Consider the following 26,253-nt stretch of genomic DNA (forward strand, 5'->3'; position numbering starts at 1 on the left):
GCCCCTTTTACTTCATCCATGTGGCCGGGCCCCTGACGGGAGTACCAGTAATACCCCCCTGATGGCGGCCCTGGCTATCAATATAGTTCCTTAGTTTGGGGGAGACTTGCATAGGTTCTTGTTCAATAGCAAAGGAGTTGGGACCAACCAGGGTTGTGTCCCTTTTTGCCAAAGGCCCCAAATGACTAACTATGTTATGTACACCCTTGTTAAAATATGATAAGCTGGAAAAACGTCCAACCAAATAGGGCAGCCATATTTACTAGGTGTTGCAGAGAAAAGAAATGTATACAGAGACAATATCAAGTTATACGTATTATACGTTATTGCCCCGGCTTATCTTAATGATGTATCACCTCATGTACTAATTGTCTTTGTGTAACATCTAAATGTTGTGCCTTTTTCAAAGTCATTCATTTGTAAACTTGCCTGAAGAAGCAGCCTGTGTGCTCTGAAAGCCGCATATAGAACTTTTATAGTTAGCCAATAAAGGTATCATACCTTGTATACTTTAGTCTTTTTTGACACAAAGGTATTTAACATTGCAAGTTATACTTACAAAATAGTGAATACTGAACCATTATTGAAAGGTGGTATTTATTTCATAATTAAACAACGAAACATTTTAAAAATCTGATTAATTTTTTTCCATTTACTTTCAGTATATACACCTAATGTAGTACAGCACCTACTTCCAGCCTGTAGATGTCACTGTTGTAGTTGTGTCTATGCCATAGATTGGTCTGGCACGACCCTAAAACTGGCATCCGATGTGCTAAATGCCGCCTCCAGCACACTAACTATTCTGTATGATATGATTTTATTCTAATGATATTTTTCCTACTACCATCTAGTTCTGTAAAGACAGCCATAGATGTAACAAAACAATCCAGTTCGTTTTTTGACCAATGCAAATAAAAAGTATCACTTAATTGAAAATCTGTTACGGGGATATACATCAGACTGAGTTACTGACCGCAGGTACACAATGTGTAACAATCCAATCGCTTTGGTAGCAGATATTTTCATTATGTAGACTGGACTAAAGAAAAGTCATTCCATTAAATGTCACATATAGCAGTAGTCCAGGAATGCAAAATCCCAAGAAATTATTTTAAAAAAGTTTTAGAGTGACCACTGTATGGATGTGTACATGTTTAATGACGCGTGCAAATTCATATTGCACTGCGAATGGACATCGTGATTATTACATAGACTGGAAAATGAAAGGCGTGGGTCCATAGACTGGTTGCATGGACATGGGTTTTTAAAAAAAAAACCTAAACAAACATCTATAGTGGTAATATACGGGGTGTACACAGAAGTCATAGGGTTCTATAACAAAACCCCGCTCCCCCACTGAGAGCTCCGCAAAGTGTTCAACACCTTTTATTAACGTTAATCTCCATCATTCTGTTTTTAGATCCAACATTCAGTGCTGATTAATTTTCTCATCGATCTGTACAGGGGAGGTCTTTTTTAAGTTGATACATTATATTCTGGCTGCTGTAAAGCATCTCTAAATGCTGTTAAAAACAGTTCAGGTAAGATGGCTGCCCCCATAGTCATGTGCAGAAAATAGAGTAAAAAAAATTACAATAAAAAGAAAATAGATTAGAAAAGAAAAAAAGATTATCTTTTACTATCTGGTTTTAATTAAGAAAAATATAGGTGATAATTCCCTTTAATCACAGGCAAATGCCATATGCTCTAGGGTAATGCCAGTGTCTATTAAAAACAATGAATGCCCATTGAACTGATAGCAGGAAGCAGGGTGCCGGCAGTGTCACCCCTCACCTGGAGCGTTACACTAAATGGGCTTGGTCTAAACCACACACCCCTTTAACTAATATCCAATGATGGAGATACGTCACCCAGAAATGCTAGGAACTTTCAATAAGAACCGCCTAATGACATGGCTCTTTTTCTATAAAAGTGACATGATGTTGAAATGTCTTACGGCTTCCTTCTTCGACATCAATTATTTATACCAGGACGGGGTAAATCATTTGGAAAATCAGTAGGAAAACAGGAAACAGAACATTTTGTCCTGGGGAAAATGGGTCATGTTGCAAGGTCTGAGATTACTGAATACAGTAGTCTATTTATTATAGAGCGGTCACAGCCAGGATATTACTAACGAAATAAAAAAAAGTTTTGCAATACCGCTCCGTAATCTGTCCTCATGAATTACAAATACACTTACAATTTAATGGAGCAGAAACGACAATTTAAAAGTCTAACGTTAGCTCATTTAAAGTGCTCTTAAAGGGACACTAAACGTAAAATATATCGTACACACATTTGCTATTAATTCCTAAGCAAATATTCCCGGCTGAGCAGAGGCTGAGTATTCCTTAAAAACATAATCTCTGCATACATGACTACTTTTTATCTCCAGTTTTAAGAACCTCCAGAAACATTTACATATCTACTGTATGTGTGAAGTAGAATACAAAGAAGAGAAGCCGCGCCATAGCAAAGCTAAAAATAACCCCCCCAAAACGAGCCACTAGAAGGACCTGGTATTTCCCTCCCCAACCCCCCTTGCCATGACCCTTGACTAATTCCCCTCTTTCTTGTTTGCTAACAATGTAGTTTCTTTGGAAAGGGAAATCCCGGACTGGTTCTCACCACTTATACGCAAAGGGGATAGGGCTAACCAGGGCAAGACCCCCTCTGTCCAGGGGGCCCATAGCACCTACGAGGTTTGGCTTTATGGTATGTACAACCTTGTTTGTGACTGATATCAACAGCTTTTAGGTCTTCAACCTGCGCTGCAAGTCCATTGACAATAGTGGTGCTGTTTCTCGAAAAATAAAAGTAGACCCTCTTTTTAAATCCTTGAAACACCCTTTTAAATAGTTGTAAATGGCAGATAAATTGGTAGAATATACTGTATATATTCCAATGACCATATACCAATGGTTGTAGAGGCAAAGATCTAAACTTGATCAAATGTACATTTCAAGGTTGTAATACCAGTTCATCATTGAATTTCACCCAAAAAATATAGTGTTCAACAATTGGTAATTCAGGCACCAAAATTAGGGACAAGGTGTCTGCCGAACCAGGAAGTGTTCTGCATTTTCATCCCTAAGGCCTCCGTGTTCCCTCCACTCTGGACGTGACAGACGCCTCTGCTCATCTGCTGCGTCATACGTCTCCCCAGCTAAACCGACAAGCAGAAATATCAGTCAAGTCCAGAGGGGAGGGGACAGGGAGGCGATAGGGATGAAATTGTAGGGCATTTCCCAATTCAGCAGACATCTTGTCCTGAATTAGCATATGCCGCCCAGAGGAATTGACCAACTTTTTTCCATTTTTGAAATGTCCAACATATGTAATAAAGATACGTGGCCACTGTGTTATTCTATAACTGTCAAGTGGTGTAAGCAGCTTGGGAAGGAAATCTTGTAACAGACTCCCTTCAAAGGGGGATTAGAAAAACATGGCTGCTTTCTTCCAGAAACAGTGGCACTCTTGTCCATGGGTGGTGTCTGGTATTGCAGCTTAGTTCCATTTAATTGTTATAAAGTAAATAACTGTAGTTGTGCATCAATAACGTCTATATGAATGGGGGTTGCCCAGTAAATAAAGCTAATAAAGTGTACAAAAAGTGTGCAACTTTCTAATTTACTTTGTGTTTCAAGTGCATGGCTCGTTACAAGAGAGAGTTGTGATTATTTTAAAGGAACACTAATCCTAGAAATGAATAATAAAAGTAAACAGGAGATAAAGTTGCCCTCCAGTGTTTGTCAGTATGCAGGATTTTCTGCATGTTTCTGAAACAAACAGTCTTGTAGAAATCCTGCAGAGAACACAAGGGTCCATTTTTTCAGCTGATGGTGTAGGGCTTAGTGAAGGGGCAGGGCTTAATGATGTGTGTCCTACTGCAGACAGGGCAGAGGGAGGACGCTCATGCTACAGCCAGTAGTCTTGCAGCCAGACACAGGACTGTGAGGAGAAGGGGGGGGGGGCTGATTTCCTAAATGGGACACATACAGAAGAATTATTTATATATTTCTCAGTAGTAATTGCGATTTGAGACCAAATAGGATCAAAGGAAAGCAGGAGATGAGGAGAGAAATTGCTTAGATATTTTTTTCTGTGCACTTTCCTTTTAACCAAATAGGCACCTATTTAAGCAAGACTAGTTCAGGAAGGGGTTGCAAATTATGGACCACGACTTTGACTACGCTATTGATTGTGCCAAAAAACGGAAACCTTTACGGAACGGAGACAAATGGAAACCATTATCTATGGAAGCGTTACCATTGAAATCAATGGTAATGCAAACGGAAAGCTATGGTTTCCATTTGGTTTCCGTTCATGGGTTCCCCTGACGGAAAGGTCTGATGGAACCCATGAACGGAACCCAGACGCAGATGTAAACAAAGCCTAATTTACATAAGACTGGACAACGTTGAATCTTTTAGGTCTGTAGTTGTGCAAGTAGATGAAGTATTATCTATTATGTAAGTGAATTAATATGGCACATTGAGTAATGATGGTATTAGTAACCGAAAGTAAAATCTTTAATAGAAAAAGGGAAAGAAACGTTTTCATTGACGGGATGAATTAATATATGAATGAAGGAATAAAAGCAAGCAGCATAGTTAGGACAAAATTAGTTTTAAAAAAATAATGGGGATCTCCGTTTTCGACAATCCTGTTTCGCTACAAGGGTACCTGACGATAAACTGATCTAATGGTGTCTCATTGCTGAGACTCCCAGCAATCAGCTGTAATCTGTGGTAGAATCCAGTGGTAAATGTTCATTTTCCCTGCAGCACCACTGCAGGAGAAATGAAGCATTACACATTTTCCATTGAAATCAATGAGCTGTCCATGTAGTGCCAAGACATGTTGAGTCCTCTAGAAATTAAATGATGCTCTTTGTAGCTGTTTCTCTGCTCCGGCAATTGGATGAAGGTTCTGAATCCCCCATTTAATGTCAGCATTCCCTAATAGGGTACTTCAAAATGGGTTTTCTAAACCAGGCAATCCCTATAATGAATATGCTCAATAGTGTTGATGTCACATGACTAAAAGGCTGAACTAAAAATGTAAATGAATGCACTGGTTTTTAGCTGGATAACTCGGAAATTCATATTTCCTTTTCCTTCTGATGAATGTTATGGATAAAGGTTTTTTTTCTGTGACTTTGATATTGATGACTTAGGATAGGCCATACATACTGACTATAGGGGCCATGGCGTTCTAACAAGCGCTGAGTCCCCTTCATTGTTACCAGGCACAGTGCCATACATTTAGTAGTGGCTGTATCAGGTATTGCAACTCAGCTTCACTTGAATAGGACTAAGCTGCATAGAGTTGCAGTAATAGCACAACCCCTAAAAAATGTACGGCGCTGTGTTTGGTAAACTATGAAGGGTATGCAGCGCTGACCAGAGTGCCCCCTCACTCAGCTGATCGGTGGGGTGCCAGGAGTCAGACCTATCCTAAAGATTAGCCATCAATATCAAAGTCCTGGTAAATCTCATTAATTATTGCTATTGTTTCAATGTTTGTGCAGTCCCAAAGTCTATAATTGGATACCCCCTCCACAGTGTCTGTTGGATTTAGAGAGAGAGGGTAAAATTATTTTTCTCATTTGACACCATCTCATTACTCTGATCTGCTCCAGAGTCCCAGCCCCCTCAGTAGAGACGGTAACGTGATGGGGCAGTCTTTAAACGGGGAACATTCTCACATGAATACAGAGTGAGGTTTTGGACACTTGCTTTTTTTCACTTTGCGCATGAATCGGTTAAACTCTCGGTTGCCTTTGTCCCACTTGTGGAGAGCAGTGAGAATGTGCTGGTTCTTCACCTTCCGCCCAAGGACTAAGAATTGACCACTCAACTGCTCCAACTGAGGACATGGACAATTTGCTCCATTTTTCAAGAAGAGGACAAGATCTCCCCAGTCCTTCCTCTGGATAGGACCTTTCTTCAGCGCTTTCTTCTTACGTAGGATCAGTTTGCGGTCTCCACTGTCTTTCTTGACTTCCCGGATAGAAACTTTCAAAGCTACATCAAGAAAAAACATCAAAATGAGTTCAATTTATAATATTTTTTATTTGGCTATTTACTATTGTCCTCATGGCCCGTGTGTTGTTTGAACTGCTATTAATCAGAACATCTCGCTAAAACGAAGCGGCAGAAGTGCTCGGGTGAGCACTGAGCCGCTTCGTTTCTGATTGGCTTTTTTCGGAGAGCCAAGCAGTTGTACGGGCTCATAGTCTTTCTATTGAGTACGTACACCGTTACCTCGGCTTTCCGAGAAAAGCCGTTCAGAAACCAAGTAGCGCTGACCCGAACGATTCTCTCAATTTGTTTTGGCGATTGGTGGGGGTTTCAGGGCACAGACCACCACTGATCAAAACTTCTGACATCTCACTATGACATGTCAGAAGTTTTCTGAAACTTTAGTTACCCCTTACAATTAAAGGAGAACTTTTTTTATTTTAGAGGGCAATATCACTTATTAGATTAGTGCTGTAGTTTATGAATATTTAGTAGTTAGGGTATGTTCACACGCAAACGCAAAATACGTCTGAAATTACGGAGCTGTTTTCAGGTGAAAACAGCTCCTGAATTTCAGAAGTTTTTGCATGTACTCGCGTTTTTTCGCGGCGTCTTTTACGGACGTAATTTAAGCTGTTTTTCATCGGAGTCAATAAAACACGGCTCCAAAAACGTCCCAAGAAGTGTCCTGCACTTCTTTGACGCGGGCGTATTTTTACGCGCCGTCTTTTGACACCGACGCGTAAAATGACACCTCGTCTGAACAGAACATCGTAAGACCCATTGCAAGCAATAGGCAGATGTTTGCAGGTGTAATGGAGCCGTCTTTTCAGGCGTAATACGAGGCGTAAAACGCCTGAATTACGTCTGAACATAGGCCGTGTGAACATACCCTTATATTTGTGGCGCACAGCCAGCGCTGCAAGCTGCAGTGCAAGTATATTTATATGCAATATGTGTATTTAATATGTGGGTACTATTCAATGAACTATCACATCATAAGACATTATATATATATATATATATATATATATATAAAGCTGTGTAGAGTGACCGTATTCCAGGAAATACATAGATATGGAAAGGAATGACTGTGACTTGCTTCAGCTGTCCCCGCCAGTCGTCTAGCTGGGCTGCGACTGCCGAGGGTTACATTGAAAGGCCCATGATACTACATCTGAGGTTTGTGTATACACTTGCAATGGGGGTCTAATAATTTTTTGGAAGGCAGATCACACAGTATTTCTCAGCAGTATCAATCCGGCCTGTAAACAGCTGGAACAGCAAAGAGCCAGGTGTGAGATGTCCCAGTGCTTCTCACACCGTGATTCACTTCCGTAATTCATGCGCAAAGTGAAAAAAAAGCAAGTGTCCAAAACTGCTGGGAATTAACGTGACATTACAGTCCATCCACTAGAAACAAGTACCATAACCAGTACTATGATTTTTATTGAATATTCATATTAAGGCATCATGCACATTTTACAGATCTGTTTGTATGGATCATAATATATCGCCCATAGGGTGCAATGGGCCCATACTGTACCGCCATTTGGTTCCGATTTCATACGGAGGTACATGGAGGGTTTTTTCTCATGGATTCAATGTGAAAAAAATTGTGGCATGTTCCATTGCTTCCTGTATAACAGTGGACAATACGATTCTTTACAGGGGCACCATACGACGGCACATAGAATGCTCAAAGGTCCGTAATACAGACTCTGGGGGGGGGGGGCACCATACACAGCTTTGCTGTGTGTATGAGGACTTAGTTCTTATGCAGTTGTATCCATATGACCTCCAAGCTTGGGGAGTCAATGGGTAGTATTTATGTTCCCTACTCTTAACTGGTCTCAATTACAAATTTTGTAATAGGGTTACCATAGGGTCCCAAAGAGTTTGAATGACTTCGATATGATTTGGTGGGCAATTTGCTTTAAACTGTCAGATTATAGACAGGTGGGATGTATTGTAAAGGCTATGGACATTGATGTGATGTTGCTATATGCCGCTGTGTGTACCATGTGTGCATACAGTAGTAAGCTTCACTTTAGGAGACCCCAGGTTCTCTTACCGAATTCACTGGCGCACATGTGTTCGTAGAGAGAGTCGGCTTTTATCTCGCTGTCACACTGTGGACACACTTCCGTCTCTGTGCAAGACACAAAAACATACATTAAGACATCACGATATTAAGGATTGGATTATCTACTTTCATCTAGAGCCCATGCATCCATAGAGACCTCTGTTTGTTTCCGGAAACCTTTTGTGGATCTACTGCTTAACACTAGTTGTGTTAACGCTTAACATTTTTTAAAGAAATGTCAAAAAATATTTAAAGGCTATGGATACCATTGGCAATGTTTTTCATCGCATTGCATGTTTTAAGGGGAAAAAATTGTGCACGGTTTGGTTTCTGCAGCTTGCATGTTTTCCAATACATTACAAGCTGCTGACTGCCGTTCACTATCACTTCACTATCACTTGATCAGAATATAGTTTAGATCACTTAGTTGAAAGCGTTAAGGAGAGGCGGAAGACAAGCTGACAGTTATCTAAACTCTGGCCAAAGCAGAGTGGCTTGTTGACGCTCCTTTTGGCACCCAGCACTCAGGACATATGAATCCCCAGCCCACTCCCCTAGCTGCCTTTCTGTTTTGGCTTAAAATTCTTAGGGGTTGTCTGTTTTGGACAATCCCTCGACTGGGAGCTGATCACAGGTTGTTCGCTGCAGTGACCCCCAGCGATTATCTGTAATTATATGCAATGCCACCGCAGCAGAATTGTAGCACATGGGCTGTCCATGTGATACATAGTGTTGTGGGTCCTACAGAGCAAGAAACATTCTATGTAGTTGCTTTCTACTCTGGATGATAAATGGGGATCCTAAACGGACACTCTATTTTCTCAGAATTGGTATGCAGTGGTAGAGTCCAACTTTATGGACTTCATATAAGTTACTGCTGGAGGAGCCCACATATATTTGCCATATAGGTCAAAAATAAGCTCTATGTACTATCTTTATGCTATTTCCCGGGTATTGTGCTGAAGAAAAATGCCAGGCTGCCAGTCCTAAAGATTTTAATTTAATGCTAAAACAATTAGGCCTGTTTATGGGTGAAGTCTTAGGTACAGATAAATCAAAGATATTAGAGCACCGTAAAATTCTTATGTCACATATTTATCATTAAGAGATATAAGGATCTTGTTAGTATAACTGTATGGTTGAAGATAGTGAAATGGGTTAGGCCTATTATATTGCAATTAGTCTAGGCAGGGTGAATGTGGTGTGTCATTTTCTTAATTGAGATTTTGAGTTTAATATAAAGGAACATATATTTAGTATTGGGTGTTGCCAGTGCTTATGCCCTTCCAAGAATAACTTAATATTGGCTTTCCATATAATGTGGATGAGAAGAAAGCCAATCCACAAACATTAGATTGCTGTTGGCACCCTTAGAGCCCATTCACACGAGCGTGAATAACATCCCAGTGCTGCGCATGGATATCACTCACAGCACAGAGAGCCATTGATTTCAATGGGGCAGTTCACACATGCGTGAGTTTTCACGCAGCGAGAGTCCGCTGCATGAAACTCACTGCATGTCCTACTTTTCACGCACCTACGCGCCCATTGAAGGCAGTGAAAACCACGCACCGCACAATGATGCACATCAATTAATCAATTTGTTTGAAAAAAGAAAGATGTGCTTTGCGAGTGAGTGAAAATCGCATGCAAATCGCAAAGCACACTGAGGCATAACGCAACACACGTTTTTCACGCGTGTGAATCTGATACGCTCGTGTGAATGTAGCCTTAATATAATATTATTTATTTAAAGGAGCATTCCCACAAAAATGTGTATTCTCTGGCCCATTAGAGAGGCACATTATGTAAATTGTGGTGAAGATAATCTTCTAACCGGTGGCTGTATTTGTGAGTTATCCACTCCCTTCTGGTCCTCAGCTGTGTCATGTGACCAGCAATGGGACTCTACAACGGACACAGCGTCTCATGTGTGGACAGGAAGTCAGTTTCTCTATTCATTACTATCACAGTCTCGATGTGAGTCCTATAGGAATGAATGGAGAAACTGACTTCCTGTCCACACATGAGACGCTGCGTCCGTTGTAGAGTCCCATTGCTGGTCACATGACACAGCTGAGGACCAGAAGGGAGTGGATAACTCACAAATACAGCCGCCGGTAAGAAAAGACAAAGGGGCAGATTTACTAATGCTGTCTAAGATTTAGACAGCGTAAACTTAGACCAGGCAGTCAGAAGATGCGCTAAATTTATCACAGTGGTCGAAACTGTATGATAAATTCGGCACATTTTGTTAGACATGCTAGACACTTTTCTCTCCCTTATGACAGTTTATGATATTTGAAAGGGCATCCAAGCCTTTTCTGCTAGACTCCACCCCATTTTCCTCTAAATCACACCCCTTTGTTCAGCAAGGCGCAAAAAGTTTCTAAAACAGTTAATAAATGTGGCGCATGACATGTGCACCAGAATTCTGGCTCAATCTCAGTAGTAAATCTGTCCCAGTGTGGTACAGACATGTGAACAGTGCCTACAAGATACATTAAGTAAGAGCCCTGCCTATATGAGTTTATAATCTATAGGGAATAGATACAAGGAATCTATTACAGGTCAGGAAACAGAGTAAGCAGTTGTAGTCATGTCAATGGAGGCCGTGCTGGAATACCGGTTGGGAAACTCTTTAGGGCAGGTTAAATGCGTGTCGGAAGAGGTACGTTTTCCGTGAGCATTTTAAGATTTGGAGGGTTCGAGAATGTTGGATGGAATGAGAGAGAGAATTCCAAGAAGAGAGGGGAGCACGAGAGAAGTAGTATAGAGGTGGTTGCATTTAGGGTGGTATATGTGAATTAGAGAAGAAGTGTAGGACAGAGTAGAATTGGGGTTTGGAGGTTAGAGTGAGTAATATTATAAGATGCCCAATATTTACAATTATGCTGCAAGACAATGCCAACCAAGTTTTCCTCAATTTGGGCCTTTATGGGTTTTGCATTTTAAACAAACTTCTCATCTGTCATTGAGATATGTCAAAAGGAGGCCCTGTTCACACGTCGTGTGTTTGACGCGTTTTTCAGCGTGTTGAGTTAAGCTTCCCATTGACATCAATTAGTGCATACAACGCGGTTTTTTTACGCGCACATGTTTAAAACCATGTAGCGTAAAAAAAGAAGCGTCAGGTAAATTCTTTGGTGCGTAAAACGTGCCAAAAAAGCACCCAATTCACATAGTCAATGGTTGTCCTAATTACGCTCCAAAACAATGTGCCGAAAGCGCACACAAAACGCGTCAAAAACGCTAAAAAAAAGAAGTGGCAAAAACACCTTTAGTTTAAAAAGCGCTTTTACACGTCAGGTTTTTTTTAGCGGCGTGTGAACAGAGCCTAGGAATTAAGTGGAGCTTAAAAAAACGGCTGCGAAAAAGAAGTGCAGGTCCCTTCTTGAGTCGTTTTTAGAGCCGTTTTTCATTGACGCTATGGAAAAACAGCTTCAAAAACAGCCGTAAAAAACGCTGCGAAAAATGCGAGTATGATTAAAAAACGCATGAAAATCAGGAGCTGTTTTCCCTTGAAAACAGCTCCGTATTTACAGACGTTTTTTAGTAAACATGTGAACATACCCTAAGTCATCCAACCATGCTGTGTCCCGCAAATTAACTTAGAGAAAAGGATTTTACGGTGAATCCTGTTTTTTTGTTTGTTACAAGACATCCCCAGGGGCAGGTGTGGTGGTTAGCACTGTTGCCTTGCAGCACTGGGATTCTGGGTTCAAGTCCCACCAAGTACAACATCTGCATAGATGCTCTACCCAAGTTTGTGTGGGTTTCCCTCCACAAACATACAGATATGGAATTTAGATTATGAGCCCCACTGGGGACAGTTAATGAGGACACCTTATATACAGTGCTGTGGAATATGTTGGTGCTCTAAAAGTAATAAATAAATTGAGACATTTAAGAACATAATACCTCTAGTGATATGAAGGAACCGGGGGAAATCTCAGTAATATGCTGGTAACCTTTTGGTACTTGTGGGAGGTTTCCATTCCTTAAAATCTCGGATATATAGTCTAATTCCCAATGGACACTGTTGATGCCTAGGTGTCATCAGGGATGTAACTACAGTGGGTGCAGAGGTTTCAGTCGCACTCAGGCCCTTGTGCCTGATGGGGACCATTGACCCCTGTATGTCACGAAGGGTCTGTGGACCCACTGGGCCGTACCGCCTTGGCGGAAAGGCAGCTGGCGAACAGGGCGCAGCTCAATGTCTGTAGTTCGTATAGGTACCTGTGGCAGCTCGGACAGGAGCAGGGCAGGCTCGGCTGGGACTAGGCAGCAGGTAGACGTCAGGCGAGGTGAAGCAGGTCAGACGTGGGATACAGCATGACATTACTTTGGCACAGCACAGTGCTCGACCAGGATAGTATGGAATGCAGGGAACAGTAAAAGGAAAACACTAGGAGGCCATCACATAGACAAACTTAGGAAACACCAACAACGCTCAGGCATAGAAGCAGGGGACTAGAGCCCTCTTATAGTTCAGGGTACTCACGGGTTCAAGTTCATCAGAAGTCCCTACGGGATCCGGCTGAGGTGAGTGGACGCGAGCACTGGCGTCTCCTTAGGAGGAGGCTGGGGCCAGCGCTCGCTGACTCGTGGCTGCGGCTGTCAGGGGGAGATTGGAGCTGACAGCCTGCATCCATGAACATTACAGTATCCCCCCTCTTACGCCCCCACTTCTTGGGACCAGAGCGAGAGAGAATATTTTTCAGAATAGTAGGGGCATTGAGGTTCTCCTCTGGCTCCCAGGACCTCTCTTCAGGACCAAACCCCCTCCAATCCACCAAATAAAACGTTTTTCCTCCAACTTTCTTGGTGTCCAAGATCTCCTTAACCTCAAAGGTGTCCGAAGGACCACTGGAGGCAACCGCAGGGCTAGGAGACTTGGTATAGCGGTTCAGAACCACCGGTTTCAGGAGGGAGACATGGAAGGAGTTGGGGACCTTGAGGGTAGGAGGCAGCTGAAGCTTGTAGGCAACAGGGTTCATCTGCTGCAGGATCTCGAATGGTCCGAGGAACCTGGGAGCAAATTTTCACGATGGCACCCATAGTCGGATATTCCTAGAAGACAGCCAGACCTTTGTGCCAGGAAGAAACTGAGGAGGTTCTCTTCTCCTTGTGTCAGCCTTCCGTTGCATGTGGTCGACTGCCATTAGGATGGAGGATCGAGTCTTCTGCCAGATCTGCAGGAGGTCTCTAAAAGCGGAGTCAGCCGCTGGTACTTCGGAAGTATCGGGCCCCGGGAGAGGAATTCGTGGGTGATGGCCGTAGGCTATGAAGAACGGTGTATTCCTTGTAGACTCACTGGTGTGATTATTGTAGGAGAATTCAGCCCATGGGAGCAACTGCATCCAGTCATTATGCTGCTTGGAGATGAAGTGGCGTAGGTAGTTCTCCAAGATCTGATTGATCCTCTCGACCTGACCATTGGACTGAGGATGGTAGGCTAAGGAAAAGTCCAACTTCACACGAGGAATCTGTAGAGGGCTCTCCAGAACTTCGAGGTAAACTGAACCCCCCGATCAGACACAATATGCTGTGGTAAGCCGTGCAGGCGGAAGATGTGTTGGATGAACAGCTTGGCCAGCTGAGGAGCAGAAGGAAGACCGGTTAGAGGAACGAAGTGGGCCATCTTCGAAAATTGGTCCACCACCACCCAGACAGCACTGCGTCTAGCAGAGAGAGGCAGGTCCATAGCTATATGCGGCCAGGGAGCATTGGGCACAGGCAATGGCTGGAGCAGATCAGCAGGTCTGGAGTGAGCGGCCTAGTTGGCTGCACATACAGAACAGGAAAAAATGAAGTCCATAATGTCCTTGAGCAGCGTGAGCCACCAGAAATGACGAGCAATCAGATCCCGGGTCTTACGGACCTCCGCGTGACCTGCCAGTCTAGAGGAGTGTCCCCAGCGGAGGATTCTTCCACAATCAGCCAGGCGCACAAAAGTCCTCCCTGGATGTCCCCAACTTGCAGGGGATAGACAGAGAGAATGCAAGACGGATCAAAAATGTTCTGTGGAATCTCCATGGTGACTTCCGTCTCGAAAGACCTAGACAAGGCATCGGCCCTCACATTCTTGTTGGCCTGGCGATAATGGAGCTCAAACTGGAACCTGGCAAAGAACAGCGACCACCTGGCCTGAGGAGGGTTCAACCATTGGGCCGTCTGGCGGTAGGTCAGATTCTTGTGGTCTGTAAAAATTTAGATGAGATGCCCCCTCTAGTAGATGTCTCCACTCTTCCAAAACCAATTTGATGGCCAGTAACTCACGATCCCCAATTGAGTAGTTGCGTTCTGCGGAAGAGAAGAACGTAGAGAAATATCCACATACTCTTGACTTGCCTTTGGGACCTCTTTGGAACAGGAGTGCACCAGCACCGACAGAGGATGCGTCCACCTCCAACGAGAACTGCAGAGAGAAATCCGGATGATGGAGGCTAGAGGCTGATGTGAAGGCACGCTTCAGGCTATTGAATGCGGACTCTGCCTCGGGAGTCCACACCTTGGCGTTCATACCCTACTTAGTGAGGTAAGAGATGGGAGAAGTCAGTGAGGAGCAGTTTGGAATAAATTGCCTGTAAAAATTGGTGAATCCCAAAAATCGCTGTATGGCCCTCAAGCCTTGAGGGAATGGCCATTCCCGGACAGACTTTACCTTCTCAGGATCCATCTCGAGACCTCGATTCGAGACGATGTAGCCCAGGAAGGGTAGAGCATCTCTGTCAAACACGCACTTCTCCAACTTGGCGTACAGACGATTCTCCCTTAACCATAGCAGAACTTGATGGACATGTCCCTAATGCGTCATAGGGTCTGGAGAAAAAATCAAGATATCATCAAGGTAGACTACTACACAAACGTAGAGGAGGTCACGGAAAATGTCATTAATAAACTCCTGGAAGACCGCGGGAGCATTACACAGGCCAAAGGGCATTACTAGATACTCATAGTGTCCATCACGGGTGTTAAATGCAGTCTTCCATTCATCACCCTGGCGAACCCGGACTAGGTTGTAAGCCCCACGCAGGTCTAGTTGAGAAGAAATCTTGGCACCACGTATACGATCAAACAGTTCAGAGATCAGTGGCAACGGATATTTATTCTTCACCGTGATCTGGTTGAGACCTCGGTAGTCGATACAAGGACAAAGAAAGCCATCTTTCTTTTTGACAAAGAAGAACCCGGCTCCTGCCGGGGAGGAAGACTTTCGTATGAAGCCCCTCTCCAAGTTCTCTTTCACATAGGCGGATATGGACAGAGTCTCTGGCAAGGAGAGAGGATATACACTACCACGGGGAAGGGATGCACCAGGAATCAGTTCAATAGGGCTGTCATACGCCTGATGTGGAGGCAATGTCTCCTCCTCCCTCTTGCTGAAGACGTCCGAAAATGCAGCTTAATGACTCGGCAATCCTGCCAATGACCGAGGCAGAGAAGGCTGAACCGAACGAATCTGCACCAGGCAACGGCTTTGACACTCAGGGCCCCACTGCTGAACCTCTCCAGAATTCCAGTCCACGACTGAGGCATGCAGTCGGAGCCAAGGCAGGCCCAGCAACACAAGGTTAACAGCTTTGGATAGGACATAGAACGACAGAAGTTCAGAGTGAAGAGCTCCTACTTGGAGCCTCAGCGGCTTGGTCACAGCTATAACTGGGTCTGGCAGAGGTAGTCCATTTACTGAAGCAACTGTCAAGTGCACTCCAGAGGGGTGGTGGGTAATTGCAGAAGGTCCACCAGGTCTCTACAGATGAAATTAGCAGCGGATCCAGAGTCCAGATACGCAGAGACCTGATGCGTTCTCTCACCGGACACTATGGTCACAGGTATGGACAATTTAGATGGAAGTCCATTCTTACCCAAGGTTGGCACTCCTAGCAACCCTAGGCTTTGGGATCTTTGGGGACACAGGTGCACAAGATGGCCACCGAGGCTGCAATAAAGACAGAGTCCAGAAGTGCGTCTGCGTTGTCTCTCCTGGGTGGATAACTTACACTGGTCCATTATCACAGACTCCTTAGGAGGATTGACATCTGAGGACAGCTGCAAAGTAGAAGCCAGACTGGGAAGGACTCCCTCCCGTCGAACCTCTTGGAGGCGTTCTCGGATCCGTATATCAATCCGGACGGACAGAAGGATGAGGTCATCCAGGGCAGATGGCAGATCCCAAGCGGAAAGTTTGTCCTTAATTTTAGGAGCCAGTCCATGACAGAATGCAGCCAGCAGGGCCTCATTGTTCCATAACAGCTCTCCCGCCATGGTGCGGAAGTGGATGGCGTACTCACTCACGGAGGTGTCTCCTTGGCGTAGGTTAAAGAAGCCGCTGCAGATGAGACACGACCAGGCTCCTCAAACACCATACAAAAAGTCCAGAGGAAGGCTTGGAAGTCACGGGTCTCTGGTCCCTGTCTCTCCCAGATAGGGTTCGCCCATGCAAGAGCCTTGCCAGTGAGGAGAGAGATGATGAAAGCGACCCTTGAGCCATTAGACGAACATGTCCTATTATACAGGCTGAAGTGGATCTGGCACTGATTTAGAAATCCACAAAAGGTACTTGCCTCTCCATCATAGCGGTCAGGAAGTGGCAAAGAAACACGCGGGTCAACACTGCCAAGAGGTGTAGTAGGAGGAACGGCAGCTTGTGCCTCCTGCCGACGTGCAAGAATGTTCAACGCCTGGAGGAGTTGGTCCTGTAGAGACCGGAGGTCTAGCATATCCGCCCGCATTTCTTGAGACATCGTCATAGTCTTGAATCAACCAGCGGGGTCCATGGCCTGAGCGTACTGTCACGAAGGGTCTGTGAACCCACTGGGCCGTACCACCTTAGCGGTAAAGCAGCTGGCCAAAAGGGCACAGGTCAATGTCTATAGTTCGTATAGGTACCTGTGTCGGCTCGGACAGCAGCAGGGCAGGCTCGGTTGGGACTAGGCAGCAGGCAGACGTCAGGCGAGGTGAAGCAGGTCAGACGTGGGATACAGCACGACATGACTTTGGCACAGCACAGTGCTCGACCAGGATAGTATGGAATGCAGGTAGCAGGAACAGGAATAGTAAAACACTAGGAGGCCATCACATAGACAAACTTAGGAAACATCAACAACGCTCCGGCATAGAAGCAGGGGACTGGAGCCCTTTTATAGTCCAGGGTACTCACGGGTTCAAGTTCATCAGAAGTCCTGTGCGCGCGTTGCCCCTTTAAGAGCAGGCACGAGCACCCTACTTGATTCGGCTGAGGTGAGTGGACGCGAGCGCTGGCGTCTCCTGAGGAGGAGGCTGGGGCAAGCGCTCGCCGACTCGTGGCTGCGGCTGTCAGGGGGAGATTGGAGCTGACGGCACACTGTACCATATAGAAGGTCACCAGTATTATAAATGACACATGGTGGTTGGAGGGTTCTGGCAGGGCCGCCATCAGGGGGGTATTAGGGGTAGTGGTGTGAGGGGCCCGGCCCAACCTAACTGAAAGGGGGGCCCGGCAACTGCTGCAACATTCTTTTGGTAGGAAAAAACGGGCCCCTGTAATGGGGCCCGTTTTTTTCACCAAAAGAATGTCGTGAGCTGCTGCTGCTGCTGCGGGCCCCCTCCCCTCGTCATGGGGGGCCGTCAAACAGTCCGCCCGCGCGCGCGCACCCGATCGCGCGCACAAGGAAACTCCCGCGCGTGCGCACTCGCGAGCGCGCAACCACGAACGCCCGCACTGGAGACCGCCCGCGCGCACCCGCGAACGGCCGCGCGCGCACCCGCGAACGGCCGCGCGCACCAGCGATCGGCCGCGCGCGCACCCGCGAACGAAGCGCGCGCAGCCGCGGACACACATGGACAAAACTTACCTGGAGCCTGGCTGGAGGTGAAGGACTGGACGTCTGGACCGAAGACCTCGCCTGGAAGACATCGCCGGAAGAGGACTGGAGTGAGAGCAGCTCTTCTGACACGGTGAGTAAATTATCTCAAAGTGCTGTTTATGTATGGCCCTGTTCACACAGTATTTTGCAGGCAAAAAAAAATCTGCCTCAAAATTCCTTAAAGAATTTTGAGGCAGATTTTGACCTGCCCACACTATCTTGCCGCGTTTTTTTGCTGCGTTTTTTGCCCGCGGCGATTGAGGACAGCAGACAAAAAACGCAGCGAAAAATGCATTTTCTGCCTCCCATTGATTTAGATGGGAGGTCAGAGGCGGAACCGCGGCAAGAAAGGACGTGCTGCTTTTTCTTTTTTCCGCGACTGGCTCCCATTGATTTCAGATTAAATCAATGGGAGGCGGTTTTGGAAGTTTTTTGGTGCTGATTCTGACGCAGCGTCCGAGTCAATATCAAGGCCCAAAAACTCTGTGAACTGGGCCTTATTGTTAGGGCTTATTCAGACGAACGTGTAATACATCCGTGCAACGTGCATGATTTTCACGCGCCTCGCACGGACCTATGTTACTCTATGGGGCCGTGCGGACTGTCAGTGAGTTTCATGCAGCGTGTGTCCGTGTGTCCGCTGCGTAAAACTCACGACATGTCCGATATTTGTGCATTGTTGGCGCATCACGCACCCATTGAAGTCAATGGGTGCGTGAAAATCACGCCCAGCACTTCCACAGCCGTATGAACTATGAATGAAAACAGAAAAGCACCGCGTGCTACAAACATACAAACAGAGTGTCATAATGATGGCGGCTGCGCGAAAATCACGCAGCCGCGCATCATACGCTGCTGACACACGGAGCTGTTATGGACCTTTTGCATGCGCAAAACGCCACGTTTTTTGCGCCTGCAAAAAGCACATGCTCGTGTGAATCCGGCCTTAGGGTAGGAACACACTAGGCATGAACACTGCGGATTTTATGCAACACATTTTATTGTGGAAAATCCGCAGCGTATCACAGTCACAGCCGAGGGGGTCAGATATGAACAAATCTCATCCACACGCTGCAAAAATAATGGACCTGCCGTGTGGCTTTTGGCTTTTTAAGCCGCAGCGTGTCAATGTATTCTGTGGAATCGCCGCTCCTCTGTTGCGGAAATGCTGCGTTTCTGCCGCAAAAATCACAAAAGAGAAAAAAAAAAGGTACTTTTTTAAATTGATAAAAAGTTTAGACTTGCCCCGGCCGTAGTCCTGGTGACGCGATCCTCTATTCTTAGCGCAGCCCCGCCTCCTGTCATGACGTTTCATCCCATGTGACTGCTGCAGCGGTCACATGGTCTACAGCGTCATCCCAGGAGGCGGGGCTACGTTCAGAAGAGAGAGACGCGTCGCCTAAACTACGGCCGGGGCAAGTCTAAACGTTTTTTTCCCTGCAGGATTCCCGCAGCGGACATGCCTCACGAAACCTGCGCCACTATTTGGTGCGGTTTTGCTGGCAGAATTCCCTGCGGCTACCGGGGCGGATAAGCTGTGGAGTTTTACTCAGCATATCCGCCTAGTGTGTCCCTTATGATGTCGCTCCTGGAGCTGCTGCCGGTCTCTAAATAGGCAGTTGGTTCAGTAGAATTTGGAATTATTTTTTTTTGTGAACCAGCTTAAAAAAATACAAAACTTTTGTGTTCGGGCCTGTTCACATCACCGTTCGCTTCCGCTCCGGGGTTCCGTCTGAGGTTTCTGTCGGGTGAACCCCGCAACGGAAAGTGAAAGTGACAGCACAGCTTCCGTTTCCATCACCATTAGCGCAGTCGACTGCGCTATTGATTCCGTCCGAAAACCAGCCGGAATGGTGACGAACGGAAACCATTAGCGATGTTTCCGTCACCATTGAGATCAATAGTGACTGAAACGGAAGCTGTGGTTTCACTTTCACTTTCAGTTGCGGGGTTCACCCGACAGAAACCTCAGACGGAACCAGGAACGGAAGCGAACGGTGATGTGAACAGGCCCTAACACAAAAGTTTTGTATTTTTTTAAGCTGGTTCACAAAAAAAAATAATTCCAAATTCTACTGGACCAACTGCCTATTTAGAGACCGGCATCAGCTCCAGGAGCGACATCATAAGGGACACACTAGGCGGATATGCTGAGTAAAACTCCACAGCTTATCCCGGGAGCCGCAGGGAATTCTGCCAGCAAAACCGCACCAAATAGTGGAGCAGGTTTCGTGAGGCGTGTCCGCTGCGGGAATCCTGCAGGGAAAAAAAAGTTTAGACTTACCCCGGCCGTAGTCCTGGTGACGCGTCTCTCTCTTCTGAACGTAGCCCCGCCTCCTGGGATGACGCTGTAGACCATGTGACCTGCAGCAGTCACATGGGATGAAACGTCATGACAGGAGGCGGGGCTGCGCTAAGAATAGAGGATCGCGTCACCAGGACTACGGCCGGGGCAAGTCTAAACTTTTTTATAAATTTTAAAAAGTGCCTTTTTTTTTTTTCTCATGTGTGATTTTTGTGGCAGAACCGCAGCATTTCCGCAACAGAGGAGCAGCGATTCCACAGAATACATTGACACGCTGCGACTTAAAAAGCCAAAAGCCACACGGCAGGTCCATTATTTTTGCAGCGTGTGGATGAGATTTGTTCAAATCCCACCCACTCTGCTGCGACTGTAATACGCTGCGGATTATCCACAATAAAATGTGCTGCATAAAATCCGCAGCGTTCATGCCGAGTGTGTTCCTACCCTAAGGCCGGATTTACACGAGCGTGTGCTTTTTGTGCGCGCAAAAACGTGGCGTTTTGCGCTTGCAAAAGGTCCATAACCGCTCCGTGTGTCAGCAGCGTATGATGCGCGGCTGCGTGATTTTCTCGCAGCCGCCATTATTACGACACTCTGTTTGTAGCACGTGGTGCTTTTCTGTTTTCATTCATAGTTTATACGGCTGCGGAAGTGCTGGCCGTGATTTTCACGCACCCATTGACTTCAATGGGTGCGTGATGCGCGAACAATGCACAAATATCGGACATGTCGTGAGTTTTACGCAGCGGACACACGGACTCACGCTGCGTGAAAATCACTGACAGTCTGCATGGCCCCATAGAGTAACATAGGTCCATGCGAGGCGCGTGAAAATCACTGACAGTCTGCACGGCCCCATAGAGTAACATAGGTCCGTGCGAGGCGCGTGAAAATCACTGACAGTCTGCACGGCCCCATAGAGTAACATAGGTCCGTGCGAGGCGCGTGAAAATCACGCACGTTGCACGGATGTATTACACGTTCGTCTGAATAAGCCCTAACAATAAGGCCCAGTTCACAGAGTTTTTGGCCCTTGATATTGACTCGGACACTGCGTCAGAATCAGCACCAAACAACTTCCAAAACCGCCAGTCGCGGAAAAAAGAAAAAGCAGCACGTCCTTTCTTGCCGCGGTTCTGCCTCTGACCTGCCATCGAAATCAATGGGAGGCAGAAAATGCATTTTTCGCTGCGTTTTCTGTCTGCTGTCCTCAATCGCCGCGAGCAAAAAACGCAGCAAAAAACGCGGCAAGATAGTGTGGGCAGGTCAAAATCTGCCTCAAAATTTGGTGCGCGGTTCCAGGCGGTCGCCGGTGCGCATGCGCGGGAGTTTGCGGGTGCGCGTGATCGGTCGCACGGGCGGCGGTGTTTGACGGCCCCCATGCTACCCAGGGCCGCCATCAGGGGGGGTATTAGTGGTACTGATGTGAGAGGCCCGGCCAAACCTAATTGAAAGGGGGGCCCGCAGCTCATGACATTCTTTTGGTGAAAAAAACGGGCCCCATTGCAGGGGCCTGTTTTTTTTCTACCAAAGGCAAGTCGCGGCAGTTTGCCGGGCCCCCCTTTCAATTAGGTTTGGCCGGGCCTCTCACATCAGTACCCCTAATACCCCCCCTGATGGCGGCCCTGGGTACCATGATATAGTACTGGACGGAGTACCGTTAACAGGCGGTGCCACGGTAGGGGGGCCCCGAAAATTTAGCTGTAGGGGGCCCTGAAATTCCTGATGGCGGCCCTGGGTTCTGGTATTGGTTTTGCATCATTATACCTCTGGGTGCCATAACTGTAAAAATCTACTATCAACATACTGTACAAATACATATAACACCCCAATAACTACTTTCATTACTGTTTATAATGACTACTCCTATTATGCTATGGAATTTTACCTATAAGCAGATTAAATTAGCCCCCATAGCTCTCCTAGCTTTATGTGACACGATTTTAACTAACTCCCTCGATGTTCTGTTGTAAGGAGTCACACTCACACTCCAAGTGGCACATTAAGTTGACTTATTCACTTTGACTTCTCCGTCAGACTCTGATGTGTAAATGGATTTCATTCATGCTTCCTGTTTCATGTTGCAATCCCTAACACATAGAGCACAGCTGTCTTTCAAGTGGGAACTGCAAATTTGATCAGATATAGGAAACATCAGCCCACCCAGCCTGCCCTTCTATTATATATAAATGTCAAAACATAAACATGGCAGCCATTAGCCGAAGCAGGAGACCCCATGAACCCGTGGTAAAACACTATATAACGTTTACGACACCTTATTTTCTTTCACCGGTGTGTTAGAGAACCAAAAATGATGACATTGATGGGATAAGAGCAAAATATCCCAAATTTACCTTTTTCTATCACACTCTTCATGGAACTGGAGTACCCAGAGGAACACACAACGCAAACATTGGCAGAACATGCCAACTCCTAGGTGGTGCCGTGGTTAGATTTGAACCCACAACAACCAACACTGCAAAGGAAGCAGTTCTAACCATTGGGCCACCCAACATAGGACAAATTGGCTTTTATCTCTGTACAGTGGTCCATGTAATGTCTAGGGGGGCCTGTCAAAACGTCTGATGAGGGGGTATCATGGATTCAACAGGATTGATCCTACGTGTATGCATGTTATTGGAGAAATGATGCTGATGACTGTTGGCTGTACAATGGCTCTGCCAATAGTTATTTTGTGGCTACGGACATCTTAACTTGCCATCTTTACTTTAATGGTCAATTCTAGGTGGGAAAAACTTGAAGACAAAAATATTCAACAAAGCCTCTTGTCTCATGCAAAGAATATATGTCAATCACAAGTCATAATGAAAGACACCAATTAACGTACAATCCAGTTTCCAGCGTAATCCTGCGGCAGCTGCAGCTTTACTGCGTTGGCCTTTGTGACTGACAACTGCCCTGCCCTGGTGGGTCTAATCATTAAAACCTCAGCTGTTGGGGGTACAATTGGCCCCCTGCTATTTTGGTCAGTTACCCCCTGCTGATCAATAGCCTTATTGCTAGTCCACATTTAAATTTAGAACACTTATATACCTACTGCAGGACCAGAGCAGTGCGGCCACATCACCAGGTGTGGGGCGTGGGGTAGACCTTTGTTTAGTTATAATAAGTGACCGCAATGACCTTTGTAATAGTCACCTCCTATTCCTCTTCTGTGCAGGGTTCATCTTGGCTTCCATTTAACAATGGAATGCAAATCAAAAATCCTGAAGAGAATGGTTCAACAAATTCGCTTATACAAGTATTTACCAGACGTTTTCTAGAACTGGGAGTACTGTTGTCAAAACCCCAAAACAATGGGGGTTTTAGGCCTACAACAAGGAGGCGACACTTTTTTTTTTTTTTCGCTTTGTCTGTTTTTTGTGTTCAGGATTTGTCATTTTTAAAGGAAACTCCACCAAGCTTTTATTAGAGTTTATACCTCCTACTTTCCCCACTTTATCCTAGTGTGAAGATAGGTTGAAGTACCTTGTCCCTCCACAACGGACAGTGGTGCTTAGGCATGACAATACCACTCCATATAATTTTAAAATGGCCAATATGTGTGCCAAAGAGATTTTTAATCTCAAAAGTGGTGAGTACGACTTTAAGGGTTCGAGGGAATGGTACTTTTTAGAAGTAAGGGTATGTTCACGCGCACTGTTTTCAGACGTAATTCGGGCGTTTTACTCCTCGAATTACGCCTGAAAAAACTGCTCCATTACGCCTACAAATATCTGCCCATTGCTTTCAATGGGGTTTACGATGTTCTGTTCCCACGAGGTGTAATTTTACGCGTCGCTGTCAAAAGACGGCGCGTTAAAAAGACGCCCGTGTCAAAGAAGTGCATGTCACTTCTTGGGACGTTTTTGGAGCCATTTTTAATTGATTCCATTGAAAAACAGCTCCAATAACGTCTGTAAAATACGCTGCGAAAAACGCGAGTAGTTACAAAAACTTCTGAAAATCATGAGCTGTTTTCAGGCGAAAACAGCTCCATAATTTCAGACGTATTTTGCTACTGCGTGTGAACATAGCCTAAGGCTGGGTTCACACGAGCATGTTACGTCCGTAAAGGACAGAACGTATTTCGGCCGCAAGTCCCGGACTGAACACACTGCAGGGAGCCGGGCTCCTAGCATCATAGTTATGTATGATGCTAGGAGTCCCTGCCTCTCCGTGGAACTACTGTCACGTACTGAAAACATGATTACAGTACGGGACCGTTGTCCGGCAGCGAGGCAGGGACTCCTAGCGTCGTACATAACTATGATGCTAGGAGCCCGGCTCCCTGCAGTGTGTTTGGTCCGGGACTTGCGGCCGAAATACGTTCCGTCCTTTATGGACGTAATGTGCTCGTGTGAACCCAGCCTAACTCCCCTTTGACATAGTCATAATTGTATAAATTTTTGAATACATGATCGCTCAATGGACTGAATGCTTCCAATGTAGAAGTGTCGAGGACCATGTGACTACATTTTCCCATGATCCATTGGGTTATAAAAAATGCAATATGTTACTAAGTAGTATTTCAAAAGGCACCCTTGTAAACTTGTATTAGTACGTACTGCATGCCTGGAAATCAAAGCCAAAAACAGATTCTTGTATACCCTTTAGTTTCACAATCCAGCCACCTTATACCTCAGAAGCCAATCACATTCTGTAATTTTTCTTGTTTTTAACCTAACAACCTAAGGCCGGATTCACACGAGCGTGTGCGTTTTGCGCGCGCAAAAAATGCGGCGTTTTGCGTGCGCAAAAGGTACTTGACAGCTTAGTGTGTCATGATCATATGATGCGTGGCTGCGTGATTTTCGCGCAGCCGCCATCATTATGACACTCTCTTTGTATGTTTGTAAACAGAAAAGCACGTGGTGCTTTTTTGTTTACATTCATAGTTGTACTGCTGTTGCGCGAATCACGCGCTTCCCACGGAAGTGCTTCCGTGTGGTGCACGTGATTTTCACGCACCCATTGACTTCAATGGGTGCGTGATGCGCGAAAAACGCAGAAATATAGGACATGTCGTGAGTTTTACGCAGCGGACTCACGCTGCAGAAAAATCACTGACAGTCTGCACTGCCCCATAGACTAGCCTAGGTCCGTGCGACGCGCGTGAAAAGCACGCGCGTTGCACGGACGTATTACATGTTCGTGTAAATTCGCCCTAAGGGTATGTTCACACGGCCTATTTTCGGTAAACGCCCGAAAAACTACCGAAAAATCGGAAGCAGAACGCTTTCAAACTTCTGCCTATTGATTTCAATGGGAAAAACGACATTCTGTTCCGATGGGCCGTTTTTTTTTTTACGCGGCCGTTTTGAAAGACGGCAGCGTAAAAAAAAGTCAGCGAAAAAGAAGTGCAGGTCACTTCTTGGGACGTTTTTGGAGCCATTTTTCATTGACTCAAAACAACTCCAAAAACGGCCATAAGAAATGCTGCGAAAAACGCAGCAAAAATCGCGAGTGGCTTAGGGTATGTTCACATGCAGTGACCAAAAACGTCTGAAAATACAGAGCTGTTTTCAGGCGAAAACAGCTCCTGATTTTCAGACGTTTTTGTAGCAACTCACGTTTTTCACGGCGTATTTTACGGACGTTATTGGAGCTGTTTCTCAATGGAGTCAATGAAAAACAGCTCCAAAAAACGTCCCAATAAGTGACATGCACTTCTTTTTCGCAGGCGTCTTTTTACGCGCTGTATTTTTACAGCGACGCGTAAAATAACACCTCGTGGGAACAGAACACCGTAAAACCCATTGAAAGCAATGGGCAGATGTTGTAGGTGTAATGGAGCCGTTTTTTCAGGCGTGATTCGAGGCGTGTGAACATACCCTTAAAAAACGTCTGAAAATCAGGAGCTGTTTTCCCTTGAATACTGCTCCGTATTTTCAGACGTTATTGAGTTTGCGTATGAACATAACCTAAGGGTATGTGCACACACACAAACTCAAAAACTTCTGAAAATATGAAGCTGAA

At 45.6% G+C, this 26,253-nt stretch overlaps 1 protein-coding gene across 1 annotated transcript in view; it reads right to left on the minus strand.

Annotated features, from left to right (window-relative positions):
• Positions 1 to 580: 580 nt before the first annotated feature.
• SFRP1 (secreted frizzled related protein 1) overlaps positions 581 to 26,253 on the minus strand; it is a 56,737-nt gene continuing 31,064 nt past the window's right edge. Inside the window, exons 2-3 of the mRNA XM_075858680.1 lie at positions 8,107 to 8,184; positions 581 to 6,035 (exon numbers count right to left, since the gene is read on the minus strand). Of these exons, the coding sequence (XP_075714795.1) occupies positions 5,713 to 6,035; positions 8,107 to 8,184 (401 nt within the window). The 3' untranslated portion in view covers positions 581 to 5,712. The remainder of the gene's footprint in view (positions 6,036 to 8,106; positions 8,185 to 26,253) is intronic.

Source organism: Rhinoderma darwinii, chromosome 3 (genome assembly GCF_050947455.1).
Source record: "Rhinoderma darwinii isolate aRhiDar2 chromosome 3, aRhiDar2.hap1, whole genome shotgun sequence".
Classification (NCBI taxonomy): Eukaryota; Metazoa; Chordata; class Amphibia; order Anura; family Rhinodermatidae; genus Rhinoderma; species Rhinoderma darwinii.